General features: G+C 49.8%; 1 protein-coding gene across 8 annotated transcripts in view; it reads right to left on the minus strand.

Annotated features, from left to right (window-relative positions):
• The window catches only part of nedd4l (NEDD4 like E3 ubiquitin protein ligase), a 60,559-nt gene that overhangs the window by 5,270 nt on the left and 27,891 nt on the right, over positions 1-27,398 (minus strand). The window contains exons 1-18 of one of the 8 annotated variants that reach the window (XM_035527651.1): positions 24,477-25,832; positions 20,581-20,631; positions 20,084-20,134; positions 17,996-18,057; positions 14,974-15,076; positions 14,116-14,276; positions 12,613-12,748; positions 12,232-12,408; positions 11,150-11,227; positions 8,501-8,557; positions 7,722-7,856; positions 7,285-7,416; positions 5,174-5,371; positions 3,544-3,621; positions 1,826-1,880; positions 856-914; positions 586-651; positions 1-111 (exon numbers count right to left, since the gene is read on the minus strand). The exon at positions 1-111 is cut by the window's left edge and continues 119 nt beyond it. In XM_035527651.1, coding sequence (XP_035383544.1) covers positions 1-111; positions 586-651; positions 856-914; positions 1,826-1,880; positions 3,544-3,621; positions 5,174-5,371; positions 7,285-7,416; positions 7,722-7,856; positions 8,501-8,557; positions 11,150-11,227; positions 12,232-12,408; positions 12,613-12,748; positions 14,116-14,276; positions 14,974-15,076; positions 17,996-18,057; positions 20,084-20,134; positions 20,581-20,631; positions 24,477-25,586 — 2,820 coding nt within the window. In that variant the 5' untranslated portion in view covers positions 25,587-25,832. Of the gene's footprint in view, positions 112-585; positions 652-855; positions 915-1,825; positions 1,881-3,543; positions 3,622-5,173; positions 5,372-7,284; positions 7,417-7,721; positions 7,857-8,500; positions 8,558-11,149; positions 11,228-12,231; positions 12,409-12,612; positions 12,749-14,115; positions 14,277-14,973; positions 15,077-17,995; positions 18,058-20,083; positions 20,135-20,580; positions 20,632-21,887; positions 21,990-23,248; positions 23,853-24,476; positions 25,833-27,398 lie in introns of those variants that run through there. The other 7 variants (XM_035527657.1, XM_035527655.1, XM_035527652.1 and 4 more) reach the window with 7 other exon arrangements.

Consider the following 27,398-nt stretch of genomic DNA (forward strand, 5'->3'; position numbering starts at 1 on the left):
GAGGCGGGCCTTCAGGACATCTGGCCTCTTCAGGGACATTATTCGCCGGTACGACTCCTCAAAGATGTTGGCACGATGCAGTTTCATCTCAAACCGGTTAGGAATGTCCGCCTGGGAGAACACGAGCTGGGCGTCAGCTCACGGAGAGGCATGATGCAGTGTGCTGGCCTCACGCAGCCGCTTCCGTCATATCACATTCCCACATACTCCTCACTTCCTGTTTATGGTAAATGTGTCCTTTTGAAATGTTACATCCACGTCAACATAATTAGAACTTTATCACTAAAACAATTTTATCACCAATAGCAACAGAAAGCTGAGGAAGCTCTATTCTCCTGAAGTCAAGCTCCCAACAACACGGTTAGACAGATCCAATGCACTCACAGCGTGTGTTTAAGTAGCATGTATTTTTATGCCATGCGTGGTTATGCAGTGTGTGTGTATTTATGCAGTGAGAGGAACAAATTAACACTGAATTCTAAATATCTCCCAACTCTGTCACTTTAACAAAGAATACATGGCTGAAGCTGAGAACAGAGCATGTGAACCGTGAACTGCGCCCCACAGGCCGGTGGCGCATCGTACCGGTTTCTTTAACTTCTTTCTGAAGTAGTCGTACTTCTGTTTGAACTCTCTGGAGTAGGGCACCGCCTGCAGGGTAGAAGCAGAGGACACAGGAGTCATCACTCACGCTACGGCACACACGCGGACAGAAGAAACGCCACAGAAAGGGCGGGGCTAGAAATGGGCACGTGTGCGCAGTCCTGACTACGTCTACATCTTTACTATAGCGCAGCTACGCCCCCAGACTACCCCTCCTGTGCGCACATGTCTAAAACCGGGTACAGGACTCACTGGGCCTGTTATGGCAGGACTCTGTAAACGAGGGTCTTCCCACTGTGTGTTCCTGGTGTCTGCAGAGAGAGGGAGGGGGAGAGAGGGACATGTTTCAATACAGATAGAAAACTGTTGAGGAGCACTTGGTGTCACAGTGAAAATGTACTAATATATCTAGGGTTAGTGTTAGGGCTGAAACAGGGTCAGGGTTAGTGTTAGGGCTGAAACAGGGTCAGGGTCAGGGTTAGTGTTAGGGCTAGGGTTAGGACTGAAACAGGGTCAGAGTTAGTGTTAGGGATGAAACAGGGTCAGGGTTAGTGTTAGGGATGAAACAGGGTCAGGGTTAGTGTTAGGGATGAAACAGGGTCAGGGTTAGTGTTAGGGTCAGGGTTAGTGTTAGGGCTGAAACAGGGTCAGGGTTAGTGTTAGGGTCAGGGTTAGTGTTAGGGTCAGGGTTAGGGCTGAAACAGGGTCAGGGTTAGTGTTAGGGCTGAAACAGGGTCAGGGTTAGTGTTAGGGTCAGGGTTAGGGCTGAAACAGGGTCAGGGTTAGTGTTAGGGTCAGGGTTAGTGTTAGGGTCAGGGTCAGGGCTGAAACAGGGTCAGGGTTAGTGTTAGGGTCAGGGTCAGGGCTGAAACAGGGTCAGGGTTAGTGTTAGGGTCAGGGCCGAAACAGGGTCAGGGTTAGGGTCAGGGTTAGTGTCAGGGTTAGTGTTAGGGCTGAAACAGGGTCAGGGTTAGTGTTAGGGCTGAAACAGGGTCAGGGTTAGTGTTAGGGTCAGGGTTAGTGTTAGGGTCAGGGTTAGTGTTAGGGTCAGAGTTAGTGTTAGGGTCAGAGTTAGTGTTAGGGTCAGAGTTAGGGCTGAAACAGGGTCAGGGTTAGTGTTAGGGATGAAACAGGGTGTACTCTGTGCTGTGTGTTAAACACTGAACCAGGTGATTGGTCTAGAATCAGTGCTTGTAGTGGCCAATGGGAAATATGTTCTTACTGTGGTCAATGTAGAAGGTTCTTCCATCTGCATGGACACGTTCTTCCCACCCAGGCTAGAGGGGGGAGACAGAGAAACAGAAATGGTTAGAGAGATTAATCCTCAAACCAGCAGCAAGCAAACAAACACACACAGCCTTCAAAAGTGCTGGAGTGGGAAAAGCAGACGTAATAAAATAGAAAAAGCAACAGATGAAAGAAAGAGTGAGAAAGAGAGAACCCAAGAAAAAACCACAAAGAACCACAAAGGAAGTGGAGGTTTCCAGCAGAGAAACAGGGGCGTCACCCTGCACGCCTGGTACAGGACGTGCACACACACACACACACACACACACACGCTCGCGCACCCTCACAACCTGGAGCCTCCACACACACACGCACGCTAATGCATGCAAAACCCTCAAGTGGGATAGAGGGTAAGACTACTACTTGTAGAGACTGGCCTTACACACACCAAACCAAGACCCCACACCCAGCAAACGCCCTCCCCAGTCAGCCTCCCAGGGGTCGGTGGGCACCCTACACCAGCCCCCAGAGCAGCCAAAGAACAGGGCACAGGCGCAGAAAGCATTAGGACAGAGAGATCGCGACAGGGGGCTTCTGATGTCATCCATGTCAGAGGGAGAGGAGGAGGAAGATGGGGCCAGCAAACAGAGATGGGACCGACCTCCTCTGGAAGGTTCTACCAGAAAGAACGAAGAGCACGCCCAGATCCCCATGCCACAGCAAGAGAGTGAAGAGAAGACTGCACGCGCGCACACACACACACACACACACACACACAGCACAGAGTATGAATGTGAGAAAAGGATGTTTGGAAAAAAACAAGAGCTTGTAACAGGCAACAGAATGGATCAGAAAGCAAGGGATTGTGGGAAGAGATAAAGAGTTCCCCCACAGAACCCCAATTTGACAGAAAAGCTGAAAGGAATGTGAGCCCCCGTCTAATTTACACACAAACTGTGAAAATGCAGGGGGTGGTGTGTGTGTGTGTGTAGGCGTGGATGTTAATACAGGCGTGGGTGTTAATACAGGCATGCATGAACTACACCATTCATATGCATACAGTCATGCACAGCACACCTCGACAGCCCCTCAGGCAGATCCCGACAGCCCAACAGCCCATCAGGGAGCTTTATAGCGATGGGTTGTTTCAGATGACAGTCTTGTCTGTGACCGTCCACAGTACTCATCAGGAAATAAGAACCACATTTAGTCAAAAGGCAGAGTCACAAGCTTTGGGGGTCTGGGACAATCTCACAGACTGGGATATAAAGGGGCGGCTGAGCTTCTCCTTGACCAGACCTGAACATGGTGTCTATCGTAACATCAACAGGAAGGGACCTCAACCCACTAACCGCGTGCCCACACAGAGTCCAGTCAGGCATATTTAAAAGGCAATACGATGGCTAGAAGTGTGTGTGTGTAGGTTTCCCCTGGTTCCCCCTCTATACATAATCCACACATATAATGGCTAAACACCCACCCACACCCACAACACAAAACGAGTTTAGAAACCACATGCCAGTGCTATTAGTAGTGAGCTGTTCTTTCGCGCTCCATGCCGGTGAGCAGTCCCTGTGGGGTCTGGGGCGTTTCATTCATGACCATGCAAACACAGATTGCTGGCACATGCCCACCATGGGAACCCCAAAGACGTACAGAAGAAAGCATCATGCATGCTGGGTAATTCAGTGTCTGCTCTCTTTGCATACTCACAGGGAGAGGGCCGAGGTCACCAGGGTCCAGAGCTACTTTAGTCCTCATGTGAACAGGGTACTTCAACCGTGGATCCTCCTGAGAGAGGGGGGAGGGGGAGAGAGAGAGCGAGAGAGAGACAGAGAGAGAGAGAGAGAGAGAGAGAGAGAGAGAGAGATTGACAGAATCTCAAGACCCCCTAAGACTTTATTCTTATTCAACAAAAAATACCATTAATGCTCAAATCCCATAATGCATTGCTCCTCCTCACAGTCCCTGGACAGAGAGGCAATTGTGTGTCTTAAAACAGAGCGCCCTGTGTGGGAAACCACACGTAGCTCAAGAAACTACATAAAACACGCATATTTTCACAGAAATGTCTCAGAAATCTCGTATACCTATACCCTCCTCTGTTCTGCCGTGGTCAAATTACAAATCATACGGCTAAACACAGAAAATCTGGCATTATATATCAAAATTCAAAGCTACATATGAATATCAATTTAATTAAATACATTTTAATAATGTTAAAATAAAGACTGCAAACTGGACAAGGCTCCAGATAAAGATGCGATCTATCTGGAACACAATGTAACAAAGGGCTCTGTGTAAGGGGAACGTGGGCACGCAGTACCACCCACCCACACACCCACACCCACACACCCACACCCACACACCCACACCCACCCACACACACCCACACACACCCACACACACCCACACACACCCACACACACCAGGGGGGCACACTGCCTCTGTCTGCCAATGTGCCTAACAGTGTTCCTCTGGAAATTGGGTGTGTAGACAGAGGGGTGGGTGTGTGTGTAAGCTTGCCAAGTTTTGGGAAGTAGCACCATATCTCTGTAAAAATGCATTGTTTTTGTATGCTTAAGTAGATCTCCACTGTCTGCAGGGCACTTATTTTGAATAAAAACATGTTAAATAAAAAAAATGTTTCAATTAAATAAATAAAAAAGAGCATCAACTAAATATCCACAGGTAATTAAAAAAAAAACATTATTAATCGGCATTTAACTGGCCATTGAATCCATCGACTACCAACACTCAAACACACAGAAAAACTTCTCCAGCACACACCCACATTTTCATATTTCAAGTGGCTTTAGAAAGTTACTTCAAAACCTCCTGAATCCATATAAATGTGGGAGAACTTTCTACAGATGACCCAGAGCCAGGACTTGAAGCTGCTGTGAAGTGCTGTGGCTTTCTTCTGCATGGGGAAGTCAATACTATCTTTTGGTTGAGACAGACTCTGGGGAAGGAGCTGCACTGGTGTGTGCTGATCCACGTGGGAACAGCGCTCTCCTCGTCCTCAACCAATCGCAGCGCAAACACGCTGACCAAGGACAGAAGGGACAATTGCTGTCTCCAAACTAGTAAGCATTCTCTCCCTCAGCTTTAGAGGGACTTCAACACTAGCTCCTTTCCAATACCATTTACAGCATTTACCTGATGCTTTTATCCAAAGGGACTTACAATTACGACTGAACACAACTTGAGTAACTGGGTAAAGGGTCCCAACAGTGGGATTTGAACCGGCAACCTTCTGATTACCAGTCCAGTACCTCAACCACTGAGACACCACTGCCCTCTGAGAGCCGTCTCCGAGGAGCGGGACTGGCGCGCTTACCCAGGTGGTAGTCCTGCTGTTGTGATCAATGAAGAAGGGTCTGCCGTTGGGGGCAATCCTCATCTCCCAGCCAGGAGGCAGGAAGCTCTGCGTCGGCTTGTGTTGGGACTTGGGGGAGCTGTAGGGGGAGGGCTGTGGAGACTGTGGGTTGGACATTGTGTCCTTCACTGCCCGCTGAGATGGCATATTATTGGCTCCCTGCAACAGGAAGTGGGAGGGGTTATGTTTTGGCAAAGGAAGCAGACCGATAACTGCAGACGAATAGGATAAATGATGTACTGGAAAAGCATTCATATAACTGCCAAAAATACAATCTACCCATGTAAATAACCCTAATCACACACAACCTAACCATGTAAATAACCCTAACCCCACTCACACACACAACCTAACCATGTAAATAACCCTAACCACACACACACCTTAACCATGTAAATAACCCTAACCCCCCTACACACACACACACACACACAACCTAACCATGTAAATAACCCTAACCACAAACACAACCTAACCATGTAAATAACCACACACACACACACACCCTAACCATGTACATAAGCATAAATAACACATTTCCATTTATCTGACACTGGCAGCAGTGGGGCTTGAACTGGCAACATTCTGATTACTAGTCCAGTACCTTAACCAGACACACACACACACACACACACACACTTCTCCGTTTTTACTTTCTTTTCTCTCCCTTCCCTCTCTCCATTTTGCTCATTTGCTAACCCCAACTCTCTCGCTCTCTCTCTCTCGCGCTCTCTCTCTCTCGCTCATCCTGCCCCCTCCATCTCTCCAGTGTCCAGGTCTTTCCTACGGTCACCATGCACACCATCATGGCCTGATAAACTCCAGGTCCACAGACCACCAGACAGGCTTAGTTCTGCCAACCATGGAAAACTGCTGCAGTGAAATACTGTTTTCTGATCCTACAGTGTTTTTGCACTTCAGAAAAAACACAACCATCACCATGACAACCAGTGTTGTGCAAGTTCAGAAAAACAAAGAATACAGTAAGAAGTTAAAACAGTTAAAATCATTGATAAAATAAAAGTGATCAAAACTGATATAGAATAAAAAGTAAAATATAACAAAATGTAACAAGTAATGAAATAAAATAAAATGCAACTTGGTGACTCAGTGTGCATAACAATGGGCTGGGATGGGGGGCAGGAACGTGGCTCCTAGCCTCTCAGGCAGAGAAGAGGTTTTCCCTCATGCCACTAAACCCTACTGCACGTTACCAAATCATGGCGTTATCACCCCACACAGCAAGCAAGGCTGGCCAGGTCTCGTACAGGGTCACCTGCTGTGGGAGGAGGAACAAGCTCTGGGGTGAGGGGTTGCTGCTGAACGTCTCTGAGAGCACTGCTGTCAGTCTAGGACCTGGGATGTCGTTTTGGCCATTTTCGTGGTTACAGAAAGAAGCCACCGTACGTTAAAAGTAGAGCAAAGCTTTAAAGAGCTTAAATCCATGTTTGAGCCACACACACAGCCCACATAAGAGATGAAGCACTAGGCAATGGCGAGTGTTTGGGAGCTTTGGGCCCATAGGCCAGGAGGCAGAGTGCCACCAGAAACAGACACAGCACAGAGACTGCGGATGAATGGATGGTTTTTATTCCACTGCAAGTGGATATCAGTGACGGGGAAAGGGGCTGAGAACAATATTGTAGAGAGACGAGCATGACTGTGTGTGTGTGTGAGTGTGTGTGTGAGAGAGAGAGAGAGAGAGAGAGAGAGAGAGCGCGTGCACGAGTGAGTGAATGAGAGCGAGCGAGGGAGGAGATACATGATCTGTTTAAATGTTATGGAATATTGTAGCAGCTTTCTCTAAAAATGGATTCAATGTGTCCAAGGTCCCTTGATGTGTGTGTGCATGCCTAAAGTGCATAAGACAGGATAGCACCACAAGGTTGAGGGCCCTTTATAAGAACTGCCAGAGTAGATAAGCGAGGTTAACCAGGAGGTGACCGAGACAGCCGTGAGGATGGACGAGAAACAGCAGGACAGAGACAGAGAGGTGAATAGATGGAGGGAGCTGGTAGGGGAGGTGAAAAGGGCACAGGACAGAGACACTGCGGGGCAGGTGGTGCTCTCACCTCTAGGGGGGTGGAGAGAGTAACAGTGGGTGAACTCAGACTCCGAGGCCTCCTCATTTGGGGTTCACTCAGATGGGCACCAGAGGAGGGCGTGGACGCTACCGGGGATGAGCTGGCACCGTCTTCAGTGTGCTGGGAGAAGAGAGACAGGTTAGCAGCACAGACGGAGACCTGCCACGGACAGGACAGCTGCGTTCTGTCTGCCTTTTCTGAGCAGGGAGGAGGGACTGGTCCGCTCGAACAGTTCTGTCCATGCGCGGCTCAGGTTAGACACAGACAGGGAGGTTTGAAAGTGAGAGAACAAGAGAGCGAGAAGGGAGGGAGAGAGAGAACAAGCGACAGAACAACAGGAAGAGTGAGAGATCATCATGAGTGAGTGTTAGAGAGAGAGAGAGAGAAAAAAAAGAGCAGGTGTGTGTGGAGCGCGTGGGTGGTACCTGCAGAATGGGGCGTGTCCAGGTGGTGCTGCGGTTGTTGTGGTTGACGTAGTACGTGCGTCCCTTGGTGTCCTTCCTCTCTTCCCATCCGGGGGGCAGGCCTGGGGTGGTGGCAGCGTACACTGCAGAGGGGGACTGGGCAGGGAGAGGGGCACAGAGAGGCCGTTAAAGAGGGCGGGGCAGGGGCAAACAATGATGGGCAGGTGGAGGAGGTGGGTGTGGCCAAAGCCGTGTCATGGAACTGGAATCCAGTGAGGTGCTTGACTGGTCAGGATGGTTATGAGTGTGTGACATTCAGGACGTGACTGGGGAACTTGGTCCCGTCTTCTAAGAAGCATTCAAACAAAACCCAAACCATGATCTGAACACGACACCAAAAAAGTGCAACACATCACACACGTCACTACACACTACACACAATACACTACACACTACACACTACACACTACACACAATACACATGCGGGTACCCCCCACACACACGCACACGCACACACGTGTCACAGGAGGGGTGCTCCCAGACACTGTGTGGGGGGCACCGGAGTGAGGCCTGGTGGGACCACTAACCGGGGAGTGCACGGGAAACAAACATACAGGAAAGTAATGAAACATTAGATTCTGATGAAGGTAAATTTCAGACTAGCAACCCCTCACACCCCCCCACCCACCCACCCACCCGTTACCATGACAGCACCAAGGAACTAGTTTAATAGAAAGAAAGAAATGAAAGAACACCAAAGAGAGAGAGAGAAAGAGGGAGCGTCTGACGCGGACATTACCATGGACTCCTCTACGCCAGTGACCGTTTGTGCCCGTGATCTTCTCGAGTGGGAGCTCTGCTGGCAAACAACAGCTGGGTTACTAGCGGACCAATCGGAAGGGGAGGGGGCGTGGCCCTGGGGATGAGGGGAGGGGCTTGGGGCAGGGCAAAAGGCTGCACACTGAGAAAGATCAGCAGGGATTTCTGAGTGTTGAAGCAAGATAAAGGTGAGTTTGTGATTGAGTTGGTATTGGGGGGAGGTGTTTTTGCCGGTGGAGGTGATTGGGTGGAGACTGCAGAAAGATGAGGAGGTTTGGGGAATCAGCACAGGGGAAATACAAACAAAATAAAACTGCTCTGATCTACAATTCATCTGCTACAAATGATTAGACTTGATTGTAGACTTAACATGAACAGCGAGTCCCAGGGGTGGCACCAGAACACCTAGCTGTTATTGGGTTAGTGACATGAGAAAGGTTCGTTAGTGTTGCATTATGGTAGTTATATCAAACGAGGTCTGGTTACTAGGTACAGCAAACGTAAACAAGACAACACACAATGACCTATCAGATCGCATGAAGGACATCAAATGGCAACGATTTCTCCAAACTGGAACTGGGTTACATGCATGCACGCCCACGTGTATGTGTGTGTGTACGTGTGTGTTCTTAAGCCACAGAGCAAACGTTCATCGCTACAGGCTGTTCTGTTGCAGATGACACACTGGCCTACTTCAGCTACGCTGCAGAGCTCAGGGTTTCTGTCCAGGAGTGGCTTTGATCATCCACAACGTGGAAGAGTTCCCACAGCTGCCCACACCGATTGTGTGCGCACAACACACGCTGCAGCCGGATGTGTGCACACTTGCATCAGATAGTGGGAAAACAGTAAATACAGTAAACAGTAAATAAACAAGGGAGAGTGGTGTGGGGGCAGGGCTAACAACAACAACAACAAGTGTAGAAAAAGTGAGGTTGTGAGTAATGAGAAGGACAACAGCTACCCGGTTTTTCACAGAAGCTGCACCATCAGTGAGTCCTCCCTCAGCAAGCAATGCACAGACCTCCACTCACCTCCCGATGGAACAAAGGAACATGCAGAACTACGCTCTGGAGCTCCAGGGCTCGCGGGTGGGAAACGCCGGGAATAACGGCTTGTCCTGATCCCAACAGTGCTGACTACACGCTTCAAATTATCCACTGTAGGCAAGTCGGCTTGCGAGGAAAAAGGCTTTTATCAGATTTCTTCCTTTTGGGAAAAGCAGAACAGAGCAGCAGCGAGTTTTCACACGACTCCAGACGAAGTCAGACTTGCCAAAGCACAGGTGAGCTGTCAGGGAGGCGGAGAGGTGTCCCAACCCCACCGCCCCCACCCACTACCTCAGCCGGTCTGTGCGCCTTCACTCCACCTCTCAAACACACCACGTGTTGCTGGGCGCAGAGCTACAGCGTGATTCTCCACTCAGGAACAAACCGGCCTCGCCTCTCCACAACAGCGGCCAGGAAAAGACGGAACCAAACGCCACGAAGCGCAACACAAACTCAGAGGCAGCAAGTACGCTGACAGCTGGCGCTGAACGTGTGTGGTAGTGAACAAGGTGCAGTAATCATAACGACCACAATAATGATAAACATCACAAACACCATGATAATGACAAACACAATATTGATAAACACCACAATAAATACCATAATGAGAAAAACCACAGCCACAGCACGCATGCATCCACTGAGCCGCAGTTACAGATGAATACAGGTCTTAGTTTACTAATTGCAGGGGATTAAATTAGGTATATATTTAAAATTCTCATCAGTTATTTGCTAACGGTGCATAAATTGTCAGTGTGATAAAGGCAGTATGGACTAAAACCGTTAAGACAATCAAAAAGAGTTTGTTGACTCCTTTAAAAGACCCCAAACACAGAAACAAGCAGGGATGTCATGCCAGATAACAACAAACAAATGAGCTACTTCCTGTATGACCACACAGGGAACACCTACTTCCTGTAAGATATCCACTGATTCCCCGTATTGACCTGAGGGTGTAGTCTAAGAAGCTCCCATACTTCATTCATCTTGAGCGGGCTGATGTCTGAGAGGAGCTCAACCACAAACCCCTCACACCAGTTCCTACGGTTGTGGTACGGCACAGAGCTGCAGCGCCGCAGGTAATTCAGACTCGATGAGAGATCTCTGTAATCAGAGTCCAGCAGCAGGTCTCCCTCTTACCGGCGGGATCGGACAGTAGAGATCAGTGCTCTGGTTACCACGGGAAACGGTTCACTGGGCAGGAACTCAGCTGTTACTGTTTGAGCTTCCATCACTGCGTTTCTGGGCTGATGGCCCGAGCTCCAGAGCTGAAGCCTGTTGACTAACTGCCCCTCCACCTCACCACCCCGCCCGCCCGCCCGAGCCATCCTGGGCCCTCGCACTCAGACTGATGCAATGACCAGACTTCCTGTCATTACAGCACACACACACACACACACACACACACTCATGTCCAAACGATGGTCAAATTAATTGTCTTGCCTTGACTCGTCCCGGGTGGGAAAGAAGGGAGGCAGTGTGTGTGTGTGTGTGTGTGTGTGTGTGTGTGTGTGAGAGCAAATCACAACATGCAGAGATGAGTGAAGGAAGTGAGGAAGAGGAAGAGGAAAGGGACATACCATAGGGGGAGGGGCCTGAGCCGGCTCACTTACACCATCAGTCATACTGGAGGAACGCAGCCTGGAGGAGAGGAGAGACTGTGGAGGGGGGGGAGAGAGAGAGAGAGAGAGAGAGAGAGAGAGAGAGAGAGGGATGGAGGGAAGGAGAGAGAGAGAGAGAAGGGGGGGATGGAGGGAGGGAGAGAGAGCGCATGAGACATTTAGAGCTTTTGTACGGCACTGCATTATTAGTCATGTCATGAGAGAGAGAGAATGGGAGGATGGAAATAGACTGATGGCAAAGAGAGAAAATTGAGAGATTGAGAGTAAGAGACAAATAAAAGCAAGACAGCTGAAAGCAGACTGAAAGAGCAGAGAAAAGACCCCGGTTTGTTAAGTGATGGTTGTGTGAGGAGAAGCTTCTGGGTCCATCGTGTCAGCCTGCCAACCGCCCCCTCTCGGTTCCTCCCCTCCCCTCCTTCATAAATGTCCTCACCACATATTCTACATGAACGTGACGTGGGTGTTTAGGATCAATCATGGAATTCGCCACAAATATAACAAAACACAGGGTAGTCCTATACCACGTCACGCCATACATCACACACCCACCCACCCAAACGGTCTAGTTCTGACGCTGCCATGCCCACTGTAGGCGTTTTGTGGACAGGGGTCAACATGGACACTGACCAGTCTTTGGCTACACGGCCCCACACACAGCACGCTGGATGAACAGTGTGCTCTGACCCTTTCCACCAGGGCCGGTATGAACGTTTTCTGTAACCTGCCCTCGTGGAGACACTCTGACCCAGTGGTCCAGCCATCACAGTTTGGTTCATCTCAGTCTCCCAGATCCTCACCCATGGATATTCCTCGTGCTTTGAGAACTGACTCTTCACCTGCTGTCTAACACATCCCAGCCCTGGACAGGTGCCATGGTAACGAGATAATCAATATTCACTTCACCAGTATTCTGTGGTTTTAGTACTGGGGCTGATCGGTGTGTGTATATGACCAATTTGCTCCAAATCCTAAAAGTACAAATGTCTCCATCGATTAACTTGTTGCTCCACTTCTACCCACAACGCTGTGTGGTGTCTCACCCCGGTGGAGCTGGGTCCAGGAAGTTCTCCATTGGAGTCGGGAGTCAGAGAAAGTCGCAGGTTGACCTCGTCAGAGAACTCCGGAGTGCCGTACTGGGGCATAGGTGTTGTGGAGGCATGGCCAGGCAAGGCTTCGCCCATTAGGGTCGGGTCCTCTTCACTGATTGGGTCCCATGACTGAGAGGCACGAATAGAAGAACAATGTTTAAAAAAAACCCTATTTATTACTAACGACCATGCCAACAACAACTCTATACAACTGAAAATTAAATTGTAATATTTATATAAACATTTTTTTTAAATGTAAACAGGAAATCTGCATAAGATTACAGAAACCTCTTCTCAATGCTCTGATACCAAAAGGTCAAAGGTCAGACTCACGTCGTCAAGGTCACGAGGGTCAAGGTGTTCACTCTCGAGGTCTTCGCTGATATGGCGGCGGGAGCGGAACACCCTGTGAGCCTCCTGGTTGATTTGTCTGAGCTGCGTATCATTGTCCGTCTCGGAGACTACGTCCCTGAGAGAGAAAACACCGTAACCGCATCACTACAGTCAGTACAGCCCGCGTATCGCGTCACTACAGCCCCCGTATCGCGTCACTACAGCCCCCGTATCGCGTCACTACAGCCCCCGTATCGCGTCACTACAGCCCCCGTATCGCGTCACTGCAGTCAGTACAGCCCCGGAACCGCGTCACTACAGTCAGTACAGCCCCCGTACCGCGTCACTACAGCCCCCGTACCGCGTCACTACAGCCCTCGTATCGCGTCACTACAGTCAGTACAGCCCCGGAACCGCGTCACTACAGCCCCGGAACCGCGTCACTACAGTCAGTACAGCCCCGGAACCGCGTCACTACAGTCAGTACAGCCCCGGAACCGCGTCACTACAGTCAGTACAGCCCCGGAACCGCGTCACTACAGTCAGTACAGCCCCGGAACCGCGTCACTACAGTCACTACAGCCCCCATACCGCGTCACTACAGCCCCCATACCGCGTCACTACAGCCCCCAGTACCGCGTCACTACAGTCAGTACAGCCCCCATACCGCGTCACTACAGCCCCCGGAACCGCGTCACTACAGTCAGTACAGCCCCGGAACCGCGTCACTACAGCCCCAGAACCGCGTCACTACAGTCAGTACAGCCCCCGTAACGCGTCACTATAGCCCCCGTATCGCGTCACTACAGTCAGTACAGCCCCGGAACCGCGTCACTACAGCCAGTACAGCCCCCGTACCGCGTCACTACAGCCCCCGGAACCACGTCACTAGTCAGTACAGCCCCCGTACCGCGTCACTACAGTCAGTACAGCCCCCGTACCGCATCACTACAGCCCCCATACCGCGTCACTACAGTCAGTACAGCCTCCGTACCGCGTCACTACAGCCAGTACAGCCCCCGTACCGCGTCACTACAGCCCCCGGAACCACGTCACTAGTCAGTACAGCCCCCGTACCGCGTCACTACAGTCAGTACAGCCCCCGTACCGCATCACTACAGCCCCCATACCGCGTCACTACAGTCAGTACAGCCTCCGTACCGCGTCACTACAGTCAGTACAGCACTAGCTACAACAACCAGGCATCTCACTGCTAAATATGAACCAGTCAAATCTGATCCAACTGACTTAGGATCCAACAGCACAAAATGTGTGAGGTGCGAGTGAGCACACGCGTGCTCAAACCAGCTGGTGGAGATGAACCTCCCTCCTGAGTTCACCTGACACCCACACGCTTCGTCCCGCCTGGCTTGGCAGGGTCAGGCACGCTGGCGTGGGGCGGTGTGAACCTCCAGGGACAGTCTGGGCATCTGCACACTCAGGGTTGGTGGGAAAGAAGGAGGAAGACGCAGGCTAAGGAGGAGTAGAGCAGGGAGAACCTACACGGTGCTGGGCCGTTTCCACTGGGTGGTGCGGTTGTTGTGGTTGACGTAGTAGGTGCGTCCCAGGTTGTCAACCTTCTCCTCCCAACCCGGAGGTAACGGAGGCAGCAGCTGCTGGGGTCTGTGGGAGCCGTGGTCAGGGCTGTCCGTCACCTCCCAACCCTGAGAGAGGGGGAGGGAGAGATGATAAAAGTGTAAACCACAGAGAAAGAGTGACAGAATTGAAAGACAACGTAAGAAAGAAAAAGAACAAATGACAGGTTGAGAAAGAATGAGAGCAAGAGAAGGAAAGCAAGCCAGATTGGCTAACTGTCACATACTTTCAGGCAGAGAGTGTCACCCTGGAATACGTTACTCCTAAGGCAGTAAGTCGGAGAGACTTCCTACAAGGCAACGAAACAACGGCAGGACAGGGTGGTGACGCAACACCTAACCAGATCACCGTAATAACCTGCCTCGCCTCGATCAAAGAGGAGGGAACAGTGCACTAGGCACACACGCGGACACACCATTTAACACTGGGGTTGGTTTTGTAATTCTCTTTCCCTTTCTGCTTCTGTGATTCTGCAACTGATTTAAATTAAATTGAACCAAATTAAAGTTCAATAGGAAAGAGGCTGAAAGAGAGCAAGATGCTAACGAGAGCTACAGATGCATCAGTAGAGTGAGGAGACCCCCTCCTGACCTGTGAGTTCAGCTGTCTGAAACCATCAAAACAGACAGATCCAGGGGAAAACGTGGCATTTAACATGCTGGTTTTGGGAGAGTAAGAGAGAAGAAAGAGAAGACGGATAGAGATAGATAGAGCACAGATCGAGGGAGTGGAGAGAAAGAGAGGGAAGGAGCAGGGAGCACTCACCTCCAGATCCTCCCTCATCTCAGACGTGTCCTCCTCCTGGCCGCCGTTCTTAGGTAGGTAGGCCATCTTTAGCCGCAGGTAGCCTTTGACCCGGGACTTATGACTGCAGGATGCACGCGCACACATGAAGGTAATGACATAAGGAAAACCATTTGGGGGGGAGAGTGTGAGGCTCCATGTCTCTCCAGAGTTTCTCTCTCTCTTTAGTAATTATTACTGCTTTTCGGGGGGGTTTTAAATTCTCGACTGCCTGGTGAGCGTCTCGTATAACCTGCAGATCCTGCCTGATTTTGGCGTGTGCAGTAGCCTGGGGACACACGCAGAACTTGGTGGATGCCTGGATGAGCAGAGCTGATGTAGGCACGGGGACAGCGAGGCTAAAAACATGCGACCATCACCATATCCCAGCATTCACCTCACCAGCGGACAAAAACGGACGAGCCGCGAGTCTGGATTCCGACCCAGAACGCTGAGAGAGACGGAGTGCGACAGTGAGAGAGAGGTGCGGCTGCACAACGCCAGCAGCAGGGTGGAGCTGGATGAGAACTGCGTGTTCCGATCTCTGCGGACACGGTGGCAAAGCAGTCTGGGTAGAGCAGAGGGGTGAGGCCTGTTCACTTATCCAGCCACACCACGGAACTGAACAGCAGTGCTTTTCCCGTTCTGGAGTTTATGACGACTGGTTACATAAACTGTTCATTTTCCAAGTGAGTGCTCAGCTCTCCTGACACTAACATCAAGCTAGCTGTGGAAGAGCTAGATGCCGCAATCTGCAAGAAAGAAACCTGGATGGAGCTTTTATTTTGGCGGGGAACTTCAAAAACCACTCAAATTTGCAAACTGTGCAGATAAAATTCCACCAGAATGTCTCCTGCGCCACCAGAGGAGAGAACGCTTCACATGTTCACAAACAGTGCAGGGGCCATAAAAGACTGCCCCCCCACCCCACCTACCTTTGATCCTTTGCGTGGCTACGAAGGTACTCTCTCCCCCTAAGGACATAACGCTGACTGGAGACCCTTCTCCTCAGACAAGACATGTGGGCCCCTGCTGTGATGAGCCGTATCAGCTCATATGTTTACGTCAGCTCTGTCCAGCACGTCAAAGCCTCTACCTCACATCATGCCCTCACCCACCTGGATAACCCAGATGTTGTTCATAGACTTTAGCTCCATCTCCATTCCAACCCAGGCACCGTGGTCACCGTGCTCAGTGACCTGCAAATCAGCACCCTTACGTCCAAGTGGGTCTTTCCGACAAACAAACCCCCAGTCTGTGAGACTGGTGCAGTCACGTGACCTCTAGCCTCACTCTGAACCGTGGAGTCCCGCAAGGCTGTGCGCCGAGTCCTCTGAACTCCTCCCTGTTCACCACATCTAGCACAGTGGGGCCAGTAGGTAGAGAGTCTCACCAGGTTCAAGTTCTTAGGTGGGCACATCTATAAGGAATGTCACCTGGGACTCCAGCCCAGCCACACACTGCAGAACTTCCTGCCATCCAGGAGGAGATACTAGACTATCTGTGCCAGAACCAGAATGTTCAGGTCCATCTTATTTCCAACATCTATTACTCTGAACTTTACATTACTGACTATACCGCACACATTGGACCACAGCACAGTACTGCACACACTGGATCACTGCACAGTGCTGCACAGGACCGCACACGCCGGACCAATGCATAGTATTGCACACACTGGTACCGCACACGCTGGACCACTGCACTGCACAGCACAGGACTTCACACGCCAGACCACTGCATAGTACTGCACACGTTGGACCACTGCACACGTTGGACCACTGCACTGCACACGTTGGACCACTGCACACACTAATCATGTATATTTTTAGATACATTTAGATACTTACTATTGCACAATATGGTACACTGTATACTGTGAACACAGCAGATGTTTAAACTGTATTCTAAAAATCAAATGTATTACACAAATGTATATATTTATATGTATATGTGTATTGACCCGTATCTTCTGTACTATCTGTATGCTTCTCCATCCATCCATTTATAGATCTATCAAATGAACACAGGCAGAATGAAAAACATACCAATATAATAAAAGTCCACTGCAGGTCTGCACCAGCTCCTACTTGACAGACTTGTGAGCTAACCGCAAACACAATCGTGACACTGAGCAAAGACAGCCGGATTAAATAACCTCTACCTGATCACAAGGAATAAAGTGTTGAAAATGCACTCAGCTGGCTGTTTCTCTAGCGTCAGCCCTTCTGTGTGAACATTTCTGACTTCCTGAAGCAAGATGATGACAGTAATGTCCAAATAGGACACAGCAGCAGCCTGTCCTGCAGTTCAGGGCCACATTCACCCTTTACAGACACTGCCCCACGCAGCCCGATTAAACTGCACTTCCCTGTTAGATATTAACTCAAGTAAATAACATCAAGTGGATGTTCATTCATTAACGGCCTTCTTCTTCATGAACGTGACCGGTCTAGAACACCGCGCAGGGGTTTACCACCCAAACGCGCAGGGGTTTACTAACCAAATGGCGCAGGGGTTTACCAGATGACAAAACTAAAGGTGCTTGAGGCATCCCTGACTGTGTGTGAACCCCCACGCCATCACACACTCATCACCGCCTCATCGCATCGTCTTCTCTGCTCCGCAGGGCGGTAACCTGTCAGCAGGTTGCTCACCTTGCTCTCCCTCACCCGTGCGCGTCCTCCAGAAGTTACGGCAGTGTCTACACCGGTGCACTCAGGCTCACCCAACAGCTCTTACTCACGCTCGCCTGCTCATCTGACTGCTAGGGTCTCTGCCTCTGGTCACCTCAGGTCACCTCTCCTTCCCCTCAGCAATACACACTCACATGTAAACAACCTCTGTGCTCACATCAGCAAGCAGAAACAACCCTTTAGTTGCTAAGTTAGATTTTTTAAAAAATCACTTGATACTAGTCCATGAGGGAGATAGTATGAAACAGTAACTCAATCTGATGTATGTGTGTGTGTGTGTGTGCGTGCGTACATGCAGAGCCACTAACCTTCGAGGCCGGAGGAGGAAGTCCTTAAACGTATACGGGCGTTCCATCGTGGGGTCTTCTGTCTGATAATAAACACAACACCCAAAGTAAACAAGCTCTGTTGCACCGTGTGCCTATAAGTGACGGGTCAGGAACTTATACAGCACGGTGTGGACGGGCAGGGCGGGGTTAGGGGCGGAGGCGCCTTGGCTCTACGTAACCCCGTCTCCTGTTCCAGATTCCATGCAGGCTACAGGTTGCGGCAAAAGCCACAGTGAAGAGGGAGTCAGTACAGACTCCAGAGGAACCCACGCCATCAGCAACTTTGGGCCGGAGACCATAAACATGGGGAGGGGCGCCAAGTAGCCTTGCTCCAATAAATGATATCATCAAACACTGAAATAATTGTATTGTGATCTAGTGATTTTTAGCAGATAAGCACATAGGTTTTTCTGCACATCTTCAATGGCTTAACCTTCCTGTAAACATCCCCTTAGCACAAATATTCCCATCTGGGTTAGTTAACACGTTCATACAGTAGAAAAGATTGTCTCCGCCTTCCTGGAACATGTGAGCTTGCTACACATGACCTCCTCCCTGGATCATGTGAGGTGGATCATGAAAGCATCAGCAGACCAGTTTGGCAATATTTTAATTTTCAACCAAACCATCATGGAGAACTCATTGACATCTAAACAGTTATGTTAAAAACATTAAAAAAATAAATAAATCTTAACATAAGTACAGCGTCTAACACCAACTGAATTTAAACCGTGGTCATGAGTGCAAAAAAACCCAGCTGATAATTATACTACTATGTTCATGTTTGAAGCCATCTGTGTTATTAATTAATGCTTTTTACCTTTAACACTGTTTGTTCTCTAGAATTAAACTTCACTATCTTTTAATTATCTGGCTGGTAATGTGGGTAGAGGAGTTGATCTGGGTCTCTCACACTCCCCAGACTGATGTTTTTACCAGAGGACAACGCCAGCGTTCAGCAAGACACATTTTATTTGAGTGTCTTATTATTTTACTTTTAGTTCATAATCAGTTTTTAAAGAACACAGGCCAATTCCAGGCTTTGCAGCAAACACTCAGTCGCATTAAGATTAAAATACTGTGCAATCTAATATTTTATGTAACTGTGTGAAATATTTTTAAATGCTTTTATGCATGAGGCCCTCCGAAGTGCAGCAGTTGCTAATGGATATTTTATTGGAACCATAAATAATCTGAAAATGACCCATAAATAAAGAGGAAAAGCAGGTGTCTAATCCACATGGAACTGTGACTGCACAGATTTACAGACAAGCACGGCTACAGCTACAGAGAAACAAGCCAGTGATATTTAACACTGAACACAGTATCTCCATCTAGACTTCCTAGTGTTAAATTACACCTTACAGTTCACAGCAAGTCCTGGAACAGCTCGAAAAATTTGGCTAAAGTTATTATTCCTCTGAATGACTAAGGGTGTTTCATGTCATTCCAGTTCCTGGATTCTATCTTCAAATATATTAATTGCACTCAAATCTGAAGAAAATCTTCTTGAAGGGGATTAATCATTCTGCTGTGGACCAGAAAAAATAAACCAGAATGTCTCTGATGGCATAAACAGGCGCGGTATCGTGTGTGTGTTTATACCCCAATTAGGAAGCTTAACATCGGTTTTGCAAACCTTTTGGAAAACGTAAAAGAAAAACAAGTTGGTATTATGCAAACTTTTGCTTAGCTCTGCTGAAACATTCCGTGTGTGTGTGCTTGAACATGACCACTTCACCACTGTAGTCATGAACAAGCCGGACTACCCAGAAGGCATTGCCAGTGTAGTGCGTTTTTCCGTTACCTGCAGGGACAACCCTGTGAATCCTGCCCACATGTTGACATGTTAAACGCTCTCCCACCCCACACACAGAGAGAGAGAGAGAGAGAGAGAGAGAGAGAGAGAGAGAGAGAGAGAGGCTCACCAGGGCAATTCTGTTACAACTGCAAGAGCCAACTGCATGGGACGTGCGCGCGCATGCACGCACACGTTCACAATCACACACAGATATATAATCAATCAGCAGCCTCTGATACACTTTCAAACGGGCACAGCAAGCTTACCGGCAAATGACTGAGAGGTACATCCACCTGCCCCAGAAAGTCATCTCTGGTCTGAGAGAGAGAGAGAGAGAGAGAGAGAAGACACAGAAAGAGAGAGAGAGAGAGAGAGAGAGAGTTAGGTGTTTGATATTAGTGCATGAGGTGTCGGGTCAGTAGCAGGTTATGGAGGAACAGCACTGGAACTCCAGAAGGACCCAGAGCAGAGAACCACAGACATGAGAAGGAACAACACACCTGCGTGAACAACATGATAATGTGTGTAAGCAGAAAGAGAGAGAGAGAGAGAGAGAGAGAGAGAGAGAGAGAGAGAGAGAGATATCCAGTTTAAGATCATCCCAATGAGGAAGGGCAGGACAGATGAGGGGGCGGACAGTGTCTGGGTGTGGGCCAATCACAGCGTGGGCCTCTAATACACAAGCCTCCAGACGCATTCTACAAGCCACACAGCAAGGTGAGCAGCCCGGCAGAGCAGAGGTTACGCTGCCCATCTCCTTTACCTGTCCGAAGAAGAAAAGCCCATTCTTGGGACGATCGTGACCCAAGTGTGCCTGTGTGTGGAACAAACTGGTTTTAACAACAACAACAACAACAACAACAACAACGAAAAACAGATACTTACACATCCACACCCCCCCAGACCCATCCAGAATGTCCTAGACCCACCCACACACCCCCAGGTGTGTTAAACGGGACGGTGGCTATAAGGTTACTTATTTTAGACAGGAGGGGTTCTAAGGGAATGTGTGTGGAAACACATGACACTCACGCTGACACACAAAGATCTGAAACCTGTGGGAAGGCAGAATTCATTCAGCAGGACGGAACAGGAGCTGGACTCTGGAATGATAATTTACAACTTTCAACTGCTATTGCTAAATTGTTATTAAGCAATAGAAAGGGATTTAACTGCCAGCAACCTTGTGACTCCTAGTGCACTATTACATAAGCCTTCTGACATTTAAAGTGAAGTTCTGATGGTGGTAGTGGTAATGAGAGAACACCCAGCCGTGAAACCTTCACGATCCATCGGCACCAAGGAGAATCTGAACGAGTCACCACAGGAGGTGTTGTGAACTCACAGATCACATACTCCTCCAGTTTCAACACTCGCTCTGTGGTGAGGAGGTAGCCAGCTAGTCCCTGGCCCCAACCCTCCAGCTCTGACCCAGTGTTTACATACAACAACACTGGAATCACTTTGTAAACAAGTCACATAGTTGGCATGTACAGCACTCAGTGCTTTGGCATTTCGCGCTGACCAGACGTGGTCTGCTGTCATGTTCGGTGCTGTTTTTTTTTTTTTACTGTTTGGTAACATGTCTTTATTGATAAAGTCTGGGAGAACATGGCAAACACGAGATCCTTTGTACAATTCAAATTTTGATCGACATGCTAAACTGAAAAAAACAAAAAAACAAAAAAAACAAAACAACCCACATTAGCTTTGATTCGTCCAAAACTGTTTGGTTAATTGGTTGCAGATTTCTGAGGACAAGAGTTAAAATATTCCAAACAGCACCAGTAAACCCCAAGAATACATACAAATGTTCTAGAACACAGAAGAATGTTCTAGAACAGACAGTCGTTCTAGAACACCTACAACATTCTAAACCACAGGTGGGTGTTAGAAGGCCAACGGAGATGAGCTACTACTGCTCTGGAAACTTTGCAAGGATTCTTAATACCTTGGCAACCAGCTGAAAAGGCAGCACAAAGGAAGTGTGCGCAGAGTAGGAACTCCCTGGGATCACTAGGGCAACAAGCCATGCTACGTCTCCATGGACACCGATTATCTGACACGTGCCTGCTCAGACGAAACGTCCGTGTCATCACACACGTCTCGCTGTCCTTCACGTGGACATGAAAAGAAGACAACTGAGTCCTCGTGAATTCTCCCACCACATCTCTCCAGCCTAAATTAAAAAAAAAAAAAAAAAAAAAAACACAGCTAGAAGCCAGAGGCCTGGGTTTGGTGCAGGCTGTGGAGGCGAGGTAACTCAGAGGGTCAGAGCCACAGAGAACCCACCATCCCCTCCAGAGACCAGCACGCTAACTTTAGCCACACGCCCAACTAATATAACAACGGATAAGACCAATATAGCCGGCGGAAGCCAGGGGCCACTTCCTGCCTGGCTGGAGGAACAGCCGTCCCCCGTACACCCTCCACGCGCCGCGGCCAAAACGTTACATACTCCATAAAGCTTCCGATCAGAGCCGGTGCGACACCAAGCAGTCACGCAGGCAAAACCGAGCGGCTCGGCGGACAGGTTGCCAAATCAACAGAAAGTCCCAGCTGCACGTCCGCCGCTAGCAGGAGTCAGACGGGATGCTTCAGTATCATCACGCGCTGCTCGTACTGGAACCGGAGAAACGAAGAAAATCAGCAACCTGGCGTCACATCGAGCTAACAAAATTACAATAATACAATTTTATGAATAACACTCTATATATATATATATATATATATATATATATATATATATATATATATATATATATATATATATATATATAAAAAATACAATCGAAGCATTTTTTACCTCCCTGATAAACTGTGGCGTTTTATACACAAGTAGTCACTTTGTGAAATTGACTTTATGAAATAACATGGCACGAGGCACAAAAGCAACACTACATCATATATCATGGTATACACACAAAAAAGCTAACAAACCACGCACTCTAATTTGTCAGAGATAAAGCTAGTACGCGAACGTTTGACTTGACACTACCCTGGATGTCTTTAGCTAAACTGGATCATCCGTAATCAGTCAGCGGAGACATGGCTGTTTGTCGGTTTTCTCCATCCGCGAGAGTAAGCATCAAAGCTGTCCGGTCACGGTCAGAGCGCGGGAACGCGAGTCGTGCTGGGAACAGTCCGGACGAGTCGGTTTGGACTCGTGCCCCAACATCCGGATGTGGCGAGCTGCGCGCGTCGCCTGGGCCGCTTATCTGGGGAAAAGGCCCTTTTCTCTTAAAACACAAATAAATCACTGCTTCATGCCCATGCAGCCTCGTGCAACCTGGGAGGCATTTCTGCTCTGCACTTGTGGGCAAATGATGGGAACATGGGGGCATTCCCCCTTCACCCAATCACAGCAGGTGGCACTTCCGCGCAGAGCTACGGAAGGCCGGGAACGTCTGAAGCGTCTCCACAGAGCTCACCCGTGATCACCGGCTGGTGCTCCGTTCTTCTCCGCATTGCTGACGTAACCACGAGCGGTTACGGGAAAATGCTCCGGCCGGATGCAGCATGCAAAACACGGCACCCCTTAGCTGGGACGAGAAGAACCTAAAGTTTTTACTGGCAAAGCTCTCAAGCACGGTGGGTTTTCCACAAACGGTTCTGCAAAACAGAGCAGAGCTGTTTCCCCTTTTAATAAAACGTTTACCGTACTTTACACGGTTTGACGGAGTAATTTTTCCACACGATTCTGGAAAAATATTACGAAATGTAGCCCCCACAAAAGCCGATCATAATTGTGGGTTGGTTGTTTTGACTCAAAGGAACTGAACACTTCAAATCCGCCTAGACTCACTCAGGCCCGAATCGCACGTTTTTTACTGAGTAAATTAAGTGTTAATAGGGGCGTTAAGTCTAATAATAACCCGACTACACACACGCATGAAAAAAAAAAGTCTGAAATATCAGTCACTATAAAAAGTGACTCGGAGCGGAGCGCGTGACTGAGCTCCGCGGGTCTGCCCAGCACACGGCTGCACGGGTCGCAGCTCCAACACCGCGTGCCTAACGCTGTTGTCCCTTCCCGCAGTCTCGCTGGACAGACCGTGCAAAACGCCCTCTGAGGAGTAACCCAGGAAGCAGCCAAGAGGCTGGGTCACTTGAGCTAAGGACACGGGGCTAAAGATAGCGCGCGCTCTTAAAGACGCAAAAGTGTGGCGCTTGGCCCAGACCCGTGGGGCCCGCTTCCGTTAGCCTCTCCGCTTTTTCAAGAAAAAAACCCACTGAATTCTTGCAACGTTCGGATGCGCGTGGCCAGGAAACCGAACACCTTGCGGATGAGACTTGCTCCTGGCTTCACTTTCTTAGGATCCTCACTTCCCAGAAGTGCTCCCCTCCCCCCGAATCCAGAGCCGCTACCTCATCTGCTCTGCTTTTCCCATTTGCCATCCACCTATTAACATGGTGAATTATTGACAAGAAAAGCAGAACTATAGCCCCAACGTCACACACAAGTCCTGTGATAACACCAGCCCCCCCACACACACCAAAAAACCCCAAATGTATATCAAATTAAAAAAAATGAAATTAAAACAGCCAGCTAGTAACAGCGCTTACAGTCAAGCCTGTGATCACTGTCCAGGTCAGTAAATGGAGGATTGCTTGATAAGGGCGTTGCACACCAAACTCCAGACCTGCGGTGCTAATTACCTGTGCATTGTTCCACGTAGTTCCCTGTCCAGCGTTACCGTCCTGTGTCGAGTTCGGTCTAATATCAGCGACTGGACTAAAGTAGATCCTGAACTTGGGCTGTCCCGGGTTCTGCTCCCTCCTGATCCGAAACGTGCAGCCTTGCGTCTGGTCCTCGGCAAACTTGCTCTCTGTCTCCATCTCTGACACGTGAGCGTGGAGGTCCGGCAAGGATCCGGGCCGGGTGGGAAGCGGCCGGGGTTGAAAGGGCTGGGATGCGCTCCTCTCCAGCCCCATGCAGGGGTAACAGGGCACGCAGGGACCTTTTCCGATGCCCGGGGGGGTGAAATCTCTCTGGGCAAGGCTGGTCACCGCTCTCCCACGGTCCGGCTGAAGCTGGAGGACAAACTTCCGTGTGCCCGGATTCCTGTCCGTGCTTGTCTGTACCGACCACTGACGGGAGACGCCGAGCTCCCTCGGGTTTAAGGGCACGATCCGGAGCTGCCGGACGTCCGAGCCGTTCGGGGCACTTTGCTGGATGTGGACCCTGCCGAAGCCAGTCCCTGCGTCGTCCCCGCCGGAGATGTCCACGACGGCTGGCCCATGCCGCATGTCATACGGCCGCATGCAGAAAACCCGCCGCTTGGGCAGGGCCGGCTCCACAGTCCCGCCCGACGGTCTCTCTCTCCGGGGGTAGTCCGGCGGCGGCAGGGCCCACCACGGCAATCCAGGCTCCGTGTAGGCCGGTGCCAGCTCCTGGGGGTATCCCGGAGGAGAGTCCGGGTTCTGGACGTCCTCACGGGATGTGGGGGACCGCTGGAGGGAGATCTGCACCGAGGAGCTCCTGGTGGGCCGCGGCTCAGCCAACATCTGGAGCTGAGGGATGAACATGGAAGAACTCCGCTTCAGGAGGCCGTCCGGAACACCGGCCGCACCATCCGCCCTTCCCCCGCAATCCCATGTCCGCGTGTGGAACAGCACGCCTCTGGGTCCGGATTGGTGCCCTTCTCCAGGGCCGGCGTGCCCGTCCTCTTCTTCGTCCTCTTCTTCACCCTCCTCGTGCGGCGTCTCGAGCTCAGGGGCCGTGTTGCTGCGGCCCAAGCCGAAATAGAGACGCAGCCGGTGAGACATTCCAACGTCTCAGTCTGCTCCGCAAGCAGCCCGTGTCCCGACGCCTCTGTCTCTGCCGCCCTTTGAGAGTGTCTGTGCTCCCTCGGCGTACACACACACACACACACACTTTTCCCTCTCTTCTGCTTTCCCTCGTTCGAGAAAAAGCAGGCAGCAACCCACAGTAACTGGAGAGGTTCTGCCAAAGAGCTGCAAACTTCAGCGGACAAACGCGAGCACGAGAGAGAGGGAGAAAGACCGGGGGGGGGGGGGGGGGGGTGGTGGCTAGCAGCAAAGAGACAGAGATAGAAAGAACTAGAGAGAAGCAGAGGGAGAGAGAGAGAGAGAGAGAGAGTGTGTGTGTGTGTGTGTGTGTGTGTCAGTGGTTAGCGGGCAACTAAACCCCCTCTTCCATTTCGCTAACAGTTAGTGCTCCGGCCAGAGAGTAGCAGGGCGGCAGAAATAGCCAGAGAGACCAGAGACATTCCGCTCATGGTTGGATGAGAGCGTCTGGCACTTGGGCAGAATGAGGTGAGGGCAGGGCAACTTTGGTCATGTGACTCGATCCATGGCCACCTCACTGAAACACAATTACCACACCACCCAGCTAGATCCAAACCGGCCTCCCTCAGCTGCTGGTGATATGTCAGGAAGAAAGAGATCCAAGAGCAGGAGGGAGGGAGGGAGAAAGAGAGAGAGTGAGAGCATTGCTGAGCCAGAGAGTCCACTCCACAACGCCATTAATCGGTGTATGTTCACTCTTCCCACACACTGAGGACATGTGTCCAAAGCCAAACTGGGACGTGGACTAATCCATGATGCGTTTGACCAAAGTACCTTGAAATCCTGACAAAGAACGCAGAAACCCCTCAAAGATCTCCAACCCACAGTCTGTGAAACGGAAACGTTGAGACAGATTTTCCCCTGAAGAAAGGCATTTCTTGGTAGCAAAACAAAACCACACATGGACGTGTCAGTCAGGACTTGGCAGGTGGCCTCTGAAACCCAATCTCACTACATTTCAGACCAGTAGTCAAAGCAAAAATAACAAAGTCTTCGTTAACACTGGAAACCTTCTATAGTCGCTGCGGTCATGAAGTTGGTCAATAATGTGTCGTATTAGTAGTCAGGAAGTGAACCAGGAAGTGTTCATTGCCATGCACACTTTCTCTTCCAGGTTACTAACAGTATCTCAATGTGTCAACAACGGCATAATCCGGGCCATTCCAGATTATAAACCACAATCTCATGCATCTTTTTCATCGATACACTTCTGAGCACTTTCGAGTCGCTTGCCGTTGTGCTGTTGGTGTGTTCCTGGTCACCACTGGAGGGACCAGTAATCATTGGACGTGGTTGAACTCGAAGTATGCGGAGCATTGCACTCAAACACATTACATTAGTGCTCTAGTGAACAGACACTCCAGAAACCAGACATCTGTGGGTTTAGACATCCAAACCTGCGCTCTCTGTCTAATCACAGCCAAAGTCCTGTGTTATCAAGCTATCACAAGCATGGTATACTAATTCAGTACTTGTGGTGTGGTTTAGTGCACGGCGCTGACCCCGTGAGACCCTGGCACTGACCCGATGAGACCCTGACGAGCCCCAGCAGGGAGAGATGGAGAGTCAGCCAGTCTTTCCTGCAGAGCCAAACCCAGCGAGCTGTACTACCCTCTGAGAGACCATCCTCGCTGTAATCCGTTTCCATTAGGACACAACAGAGACCTGCATCTGATGTTGATGGTGGCAAGTTTGTCATTTTTCTCCATAAAAATCAGAGTGCACACAAACCGGCGCCAATATTTGGACATTCTAACAGTGATTAATTAA

The sequence above is a fragment of the Electrophorus electricus genome, chromosome 6, assembly GCF_013358815.1.
Source record: "Electrophorus electricus isolate fEleEle1 chromosome 6, fEleEle1.pri, whole genome shotgun sequence".
NCBI classification, from domain to species: Eukaryota; Metazoa; Chordata; class Actinopteri; order Gymnotiformes; family Gymnotidae; genus Electrophorus; species Electrophorus electricus.